This window comes from Cyprinodon variegatus, unplaced genomic scaffold, assembly GCF_000732505.1.
Source record: "Cyprinodon variegatus isolate N-32 unplaced genomic scaffold, C_variegatus-1.0 Scaffold94, whole genome shotgun sequence".
NCBI lineage: Eukaryota > Metazoa > Chordata > Actinopteri > Cyprinodontiformes > Cyprinodontidae > Cyprinodon > Cyprinodon variegatus.
Genome location: NW_015150547.1, coordinates 683,808 through 691,818, shown reverse-complemented (window position 1 = coordinate 691,818; position 8,011 = coordinate 683,808). Strand labels below are relative to the sequence as shown.

At 38.8% G+C, this 8,011-nt stretch overlaps 1 protein-coding gene across 2 annotated transcripts in view; it reads left to right on the top strand.

Annotated features, from left to right (window-relative positions):
* LOC107084164 (actin filament-associated protein 1-like 1) overlaps positions 1 to 8,011 on the top strand; it is a 35,664-nt gene that overhangs the window by 18,516 nt on the left and 9,137 nt on the right. For both annotated transcript variants that reach the window (XM_015373871.1, XM_015373872.1), the window contains exons 3-10: positions 1,650 to 1,712; positions 1,825 to 1,910; positions 2,006 to 2,114; positions 2,231 to 2,320; positions 2,432 to 2,643; positions 2,820 to 2,999; positions 3,105 to 3,197; positions 3,580 to 3,682. In XM_015373871.1, coding sequence (XP_015229357.1) covers positions 1,650 to 1,712; positions 1,825 to 1,910; positions 2,006 to 2,114; positions 2,231 to 2,320; positions 2,432 to 2,643; positions 2,820 to 2,999; positions 3,105 to 3,197; positions 3,580 to 3,682 — 936 coding nt within the window. The remainder of the gene's footprint in view (positions 1 to 1,649; positions 1,713 to 1,824; positions 1,911 to 2,005; positions 2,115 to 2,230; positions 2,321 to 2,431; positions 2,644 to 2,819; positions 3,000 to 3,104; positions 3,198 to 3,579; positions 3,683 to 8,011) is intronic.

Below are 8,011 nucleotides of genomic sequence, written 5' to 3'. Positions count from 1 at the left end.
TGTCACGAGTACACGAGCACACGAGAACGCTCAAGAACGCATATTGAGAAACGCCCATTTATTCAGATTGGCTTTCAACTACTATTATGTTGTAGGATGTTGCATGTGTGTTATTTGTATATTATCTCTCATGTTTTCTTTATTTTTATCTTCAATTGGTGAAGATGTTTTACTTTTTATTCTGTGAAAAAAAGTTTGTTACTCCACAAGTTTTAAAAGCAAAATACCTTTAATGTAATGTATAAAAAAATCATCTAGTAAGAAATTGTTATTTTGATCTTCTGACCTAGTTTTAATTATGACTTTTTTATTGATCTTGGAGATTTGGGCTCAGAATTAATTTTCTTTTAAATTTTCATGATTATTTGACTTTTCTTCTAAGTGTTTTAATTGCTGTTTTATCAAGTTTTGCCAAATAAATATAGTTGCTTTGATTGAAGAAAGAAATCAACTTACGTACTCGATCTATAGTAATTCCATGAGATCTGTTCATTTGTAATAAATGTAAATATGCATCCTGTCATGGGACAGCACAAAATAAATGGGCTTTTATGTAATTCACCCAACACAAAGTTGTGTAGATTTTACAGTGGAGAGGAGAATTTCTATTAAAAAAAATCTAAAATGTTTTTATACTTTACCTTTAGTCCCACTTAGTCACTTTCTAGAAGCACATTTCACTTCAAATATATCAGCAGTTTTTTAATTTTGTCTTTTCTAACACACCCAGACGTTGAAAGTTTAGAAGTTACCCAAAGTTTTTCTTTAGGATTATGTTTGTTTGATAATAATGATCTCTAAACCACTCAGGCCTTTATGGGACAGCTGTGTTTATAGAGAGGTTCATTTGCACTCAGCTAAACTCCGCTAGTCATGCTCTATTGCTAATTAGGTTCCTTCTGAAGGTAGTTAGTTGTCCTGAGTGTTGTGGTAGCACAAGCAAGCTCTTTTATATGGTACATTTTTTTTTATTTTTATCTGTAAAACCTGTTGAAAAACATTTGTTTTCTTTCACTTAGTAATTTGGCGTCATTTTGTGTTGGTCAATTGCACAAACCCCAAATATATTAAAGCTAATGTATGTCAGTATGTATCGTTTCACTTTTGTAGAAATATGCCTTGTTAAAAACTGAACTGTAAGATTGACTCTTGATTCTGGCACATTATTTCTGTTTAGTAAAAATGATTTTTTTGTAAACACAGCCTTTGCAGCATCAGATCTCCCTGTAGTCTCTGAAGCAGTCCTTGTTTATCTAGAAGAGTGCAGGAAGTGAGGGAGGATAAAAGGATTGATGTAAGAGGATAATGAAATGCAGAGTTAAAAGCGGATAATGAGACAAGGTCAAAAAAAGGGGATGTGCAAAATATCCTGATGGCTGACAAGTGCAGTAATAATGGGCCCAGCATTGGCCTATGTACAGTCTGGCTTTAAGACTTTTGTGATTTTTGTGTCTTCTCTTATCTCTGTTTACTGAGTACATACGCTCTCCCTGCTCCGCTTGTAATCCGATGACTGTCTTCACATAATTTAATTTATCTGAAAGGCAAAACGTTTTCACTGATGCTGTTCTCTTTATCCATATAATCTGGTGCTTATGGCCTCTGCAAAATCCTTAATAAAGCTAGTTCATCTTTCATGCTTTCCTCAGTCAATGGATCAGGAGTTTACATGAACGGCACCAGCTTCGTCGAGTCTCTGTTTGAGGATTTCGGTACGTAGAACTCATTAAACATCATTCAATCAGTTTAGCTCAGTCTTAAACATCATATAATATATCATCGTGTTACAAGACACGTTACAACATGTCTTGTTGTTTTTTTCAGATTGTGATTTGCACATGCTTCGTGCTTCTCCAGTGGAGCAGAAAGAACCTAAAGATAAGGGGGAGAATGCACAGCCCAGTAAATCAGTAAGGACTTATACATCTGTCTCCTGAAACCTGATGATCAAATCTGCAATTTTCAGCAATTATTCTGCTATTAACCTCCCTTACTTTACCCTTAGACCCCCACTGACACACCGCCGCCTTTGCCAGCAACACCGCTTCCAGATGACTACTATGAAGAAGCTGTTCCTCTTGATCCTGGATCCTCCCCTCAGTATTTTACCACAAGTATAATCACTGGACCACATTCAGTCTAATGGAGATTACCATCAGATAACATACAGTCCCATAACAAAGGTTTCCAATAGAGGTTAAAGGTAAATTCTAATAACTCTGTGCTGTAGATTCCAGAAACTCTGTTGAAGATGCTTACTATGAAGATGCTGATAATAATTACCCAGCCACCAGGATTAATGGACCCTCTAAAACCTCCAGTAAGTCTGCCTGATCCTTCTTCAGTCGTACCAGCTGCAATCACCTCCTTAATAACAATGTTTGATTAAACCTTTATGGAATTAATCTCTGTGTTTATGTTCGATGCAAAGACAATGACTCCGACGCATTGAGCAGCTCCTATGAGTCATACGAGGAGGAGGAGGACGAGGCGAAGGGGCGGGACTCATCTCAGAGGTGGACGGCTGAGGGGAGCCCCGATGGACCGGTCAGGGACTGCCGCATATGTGCCTTTCTGATGCGAAAGAAGCGCTTTGGCCAATGGACAAAGCAGCTAGTGGTTGTCAGAGACAATAAACTCCAGGTAAATAAACCCAATCAATTTAAATACTCAGCAAATTTATAAGCGAAGCAAAACGTTACTATAATGATATAGTTTTACAAAGGTTAAGTTTTGGTGTAAAAATGTACATATGTGGGGGAAAAAAAACATAAAGCTTTACTCTTAAGCTGTTATATTAAACCTCCATTTTTTTTAAGTGTTATAAAAGCTTAAAGGAGACATCGCCCAACACAGAGCTCCCCTTGAACCTCTGCAACGTCATCTACGTCCCAAAAGAAGGCCGGAAAAAGAGGCACGAGCTCCGCTTCTCATTGCCCGGAGGGGAGGCTCTGGTCCTTGCCGTTCAGAGTAAAGAACAGGCCCAGCGATGGCTCAAGGTACCTCTGTTCTCTTAAGTTGGACTGGTTGTGTGGAAACAGAAAAGCAAAAGTCCTATGATTTGTGCATAGATGTTAAATTCCTGTCTTTTTCCACTGGTGCAGGTGGTTCATGATGTTGGGAGTCAGTGCAACAACACAGAGGGGCTGAATGGATCAACCTCTCCTATAATACAGAGGAAACTGGAGCTTGACAAGGTGTGTTTTTCTGTGTAATTATCTTAAGCTTCAGACCTTTAATCTAGTAAGCAGTTTTTGTAGTTAGTTTTCTCTCATACTGTCTGATTTTTTTTTTTTTTTTTGCTGAAAAGGCGGATGGTATTTTAGTTCTTATCATGATTACAGTTAGGACTTCAATGATGTCACCTTTCAGACAACAGTGACACGACTACTCCTTTGGCCTTCAGTCTGCAAGTAATGAATGAGGAACCATTGTTGTGGTTGCTGAGCTCACTCCTTTTTCCAAAGGTTTCCTTTCCTAAGCAAGAAAATTAGTAGTGATATAGGAGTTTGAGTCTGTCTGCGGTGAAGACGTAAAGTACTGATGATTTTTCTTTTTCTTATTTTTCTTTGTACCCAGATGCTGCCGTCAGATAAACAAACATCAGACTCAGACAGCTGTCCAATAGGAGACAGTCAGTCCAACACTCATGGATCAGGACGAGACATGACCGACTCACTCAGTACGTGGTACAGTCAGTTATATTCACCATAACATTCAGTGTGGTTTTTCTCTGCATGTCTGGGAGATTCTTTTAGACTTGGATCACTTGAAGTTTAGTGGGAATTTTAGTGAAATGAATGTTTTCAAGGATATTCTAACACATTTTGCAAATGTAATTAGAGACATGACTTTTGCGGAACTCAAAACTGTTTATTTTCAACATTTTTTACCATCTTACATCTTACTTGTACTACAAACATGTTGTTAGCAAACAGTAATGTGGAAAACCATAAGTGAAATAGAAGGATCAGATTTTAACACATTTTAGTTTAAAAGATCAAAGATAATTTCATGTATTTCTACCTAATACTTTTAGAGGTTTCTGTAGATTGTCGCTGGTTAAATTAGCTATTTAACAATTTAATGGTTCCGGGTTGTGCTTTCACTTTCTGTGAGCAGCAGAACTATTAAAGGGGTGATAGAATGATTCTATAGAGTATTTGGTTTTGGTCCTTAAGGTCTCTGAATAGGGTGTGTAACATTGGTTGGGCTGAAAATGGCATATTTGCTGTTCTATGAGCCCTAATGCAAGCCTGGTTATAAGCGCCTGAATGAAATGACAAGTTTTCCTCCTTTTATGGTATGAAAATGAATATTTAGATGAGCTGTGCGCTGATTGGTTGGTTTACAACGAGCAAAGCTGCTGAGCAAAGATGCATCATAGCAACAAGCACTCACTGAAACATTGAAATTGTTGATATGGTAGGGTTACCAAGCGTCCTCTTTTTCCTGGACATGTCCTACGTTTCATACCCAAGAAAATGTCCGGGGGGAAATTCAAAATCGTCTGGGATTTTAGTCGACTACAGTGCAGCACGTTGTCGAAACAGGGAGCCAGCGGGGGACAGAGCGACAGAACCTGACCCGGTGATGGTAGCCTGGACAACGGCGGCCCCGTGCGGGGTGGGGGAGCATACTGTCACAGGGTTCGGTTACATCGCTCTTTCCCCCGCTGGGGCCTTGTCTGGTCCAGTTAGTGGTCGTCCAACTCCCCCCCTAAAAAAAGTGTCCTCCTTTTCAGAAATCCAAACGTGGTCATCGTAGATATGCTAGCATTGCTATCAACAGCTAAGCGACCAAATAATACTTATAGTTTGCGGTTGTGATGGCCTTACGGTCAGAACAGCCCCTCGTTTCAGTAAAAGAAGTTTAACAAATCCTGCTTTGAACTGTCCAAGATTTTGAAAGCTGTCTACGGTAAAATGCTTCGAGCAAATGAACAGCTGAGTATCAAACTTTGCAGGGATCTTCTGATAAACAAAAATAATCCAGGCCTGTCGAGTCTTCGGATCCTTGGGAAGACTGTGAAAATGTTCCCCTTTCTCTGTGCAGCCTGGAACACTGTATTTACACCCTTGGTTCTGGCTAATTTTCAATAGAGAAACTGCCTGCTTTGTAATTCTTGTAGAAGTAAACCCAACTGTAGGCTAAACAGCTAAACTGGTGTCTTACACCTACCTCTATTCATGTTCTTTGGCCGTGAACCAGTGGGCTGGTCTGTATGTCAATTTCGGGGCGTGACAAAAGTACAGGCCAGAACCAAATAAGGCAACATCCCCGAATTGATGTCAATTCAAGGCTTCGTTTGGATTCGCCTGTTTTATGGTGGAAGTTTAGAATTGAGAGATTTGCAGAGAAAGGAGGTGTCGATGGGGTTTGAACTTCTCTGTACGTCCATTTCACTCACTGAACTATCATTATTCATCTGACAATGGAAACTCGGTTTTGCATCTTTGACCCCATAATTGATAAAACTATAAATCATTTGTATAATTCGTCATTTAATACATTAAACACAATTGTTATTTTTTGGTGAATTAAACTTTGTTAGGCTTCTCTATGCCACTGATAAAAACCTGTGCTGTTCCATTATCTCTCGTTCTTTCTAGTGTCAATATGTTAAGCTGCATTCCTATAACTTACATAAATGGAGACAATTGTTTGTAACCCTTGTTTAAGGAGAGATAAACCTACAATGGTCACAGAAATATTTTTAATCTGACAAAATAATAAATCAAAATTTGATGAAAACGAGCTTATGGAAATTCTGTTGCACAACGTTTTGAGGTAATAACTGGAATCAAATGATTCCTGTTACTGTCAATGAGACTTCTGCTCCTCTCAGCAGCTGTTCTGATCCACTCCTCATCAGCTGCCTTTACCAGATGGCATGTTTCAGCTCCTTCCATGGATGCTCAATGGGATTTAGTTCAGGGTTCATAGAAGGGCTCGTCAGAATAGTCCAATGGTTTTCTCTTAGGTGTTTTTAGGTTTATGTTTATCTTGTTTAAGATCCATGACCTGCAACTAAGAGACTAGGCCTTCCGACACTGGGCAGCACATTTCTCTCTGAAATCCCTTAATAGTCTTGAGATTTCATTAATAGCCTACAGAGATTCTGTGCCAGAAGAATCAAAGCAGCCTCAGAACAAAACAGATCCTCCTCCATGCTTCACAGCAGGGACAGTGTTCTTTTATTGATATATGCTCAGTTTTTTCATCTGTTAACACAGGACTAATGTGCTTTGGCAAAAAGTTAAATTTTTCTCTTCATAGGACATTGTCCTTAAAGGTTGTGGCTTGTCAACATGTAATTAGGCAAATTCCAGTCCGGCTTTTTTACGATTTGCTTTCAACAATGGTGTCGTCCTTGGTCGTCCCTTTGAGTCAACTTTGGCTTAAACAATCACAGAGGATACGATCTGATACTGATGTTCTTGACCTTGAAGTTTACCTTGAAGATTTTCTGGACTCTTTTGTTACCATTCTTATTATCCGTCTCTTTTTGCCATCAGTTTTCCTCCTGCAGCCACATCCTATGGATCTTAGATTTCAGAACATATGCAACTTTAGTCACAGGAATATGAAGCTTCTTGGAGGTGGTCTGATAGTCTTTATCTTTAACATGGTTGTCTATAATTTTCTTTCTGATGTCTCTAGACAACTACTACCTTCACTTCCACTGGTCCATGTTGAGTGTGGTACACACCATGTCACCAAACAGCACAGTGACTACCTGTAGCCCTATATATAGGCCCTTTTCATGTTAAAGGAATGTTTTCCTCTACACCGTTTCTACATACATGCTTGGTGTGAGGGATTGCTGAAGAGACAACTACAAAATGCAAGCAAACATCATTGCAGCAAGCTCATCCAGGAGGAACATGTCTTGCAAGTCAATGACTGGATTCAAAAAGCTGGTTTCATTGACAGAATCTTTTAACCAGTCTGACTCTATTGTCTCTTGAAAGTGTCTTCAGATGACGTGTGTGAATTGGTGCTATATGAATAAGCTACATTTAAATGAATGATTACAAGCTTGTAGACACCTGTGATGCTAATTATTGGATACACCTTGATTTAACATGTCCGTTGGGTTGTATAGATTTTCAGGCTAGAGATACCATTACAATATATTTTTTAAACCATTCTGTTGAAACATAGTTGAAAACAAATATCTGAGTTTCATGTAATTAATTTTCATAGAAATGTTATTTATTAGTTTTGTCAGATTAAGGTATGTAACTATTGTGCGTTTTTCTTTGGTCAAATGAGGGGTACCAACAATTTTGACCACATGCATAGTTTCTATGTTAAACAATATATTAGAAGAAATAAAACAGAAAATTCTCCCTCTCTAAGAGAACGGAACTCACCTCCCTGAAAAGTTATAAGAAAGCACACTTGCTTCTAAGGCACAATAAATATTTGTGTTTTTCTGTAATCCAAAGCTGGAAGGAAACACCCAGGATATAAATGATGCACAATAAGTCAAATAGAGTCATGTTGTTTCAGCGTTGTTTACTGATCCAGCAACTCTGAGCCTGAAGAGACATGAGAGAGAGAAAGGGAGAGACAGGAAGCAAGGCACTAGCAGATATGACATCCTTCCTGTTCTCTTCCTGTAATTGTCTGCCACTGACATCATAGGAAGCTGGGTGAAAAGACTGCTGCTGCACCTGGTCCATTGACAGTAAACTTGCAATCCCATTTAAATTGTCTGAAATCATCAGAGACGTCTGCAAAAAATTATTGACTTACATATATTCAGTTCAATTTAGTTTATTTATGTAGCCCCAATTCACAACACATGTCATCTCGAGGCACTTTACAGTTCACCAGATCATACAGTCAAATTGATTCATAGTTTTCCATCCAAGGAAAACCAGTTGATTGCATCGACTCATTGACTCGAATGCAATCCCTCACACTAAGCATGCTTGTAGCGACAGTAGAGAGGAAAAACTCCCTTTTAACAGGAAGAAACCTCCAGCAGAACCAGGCTCAG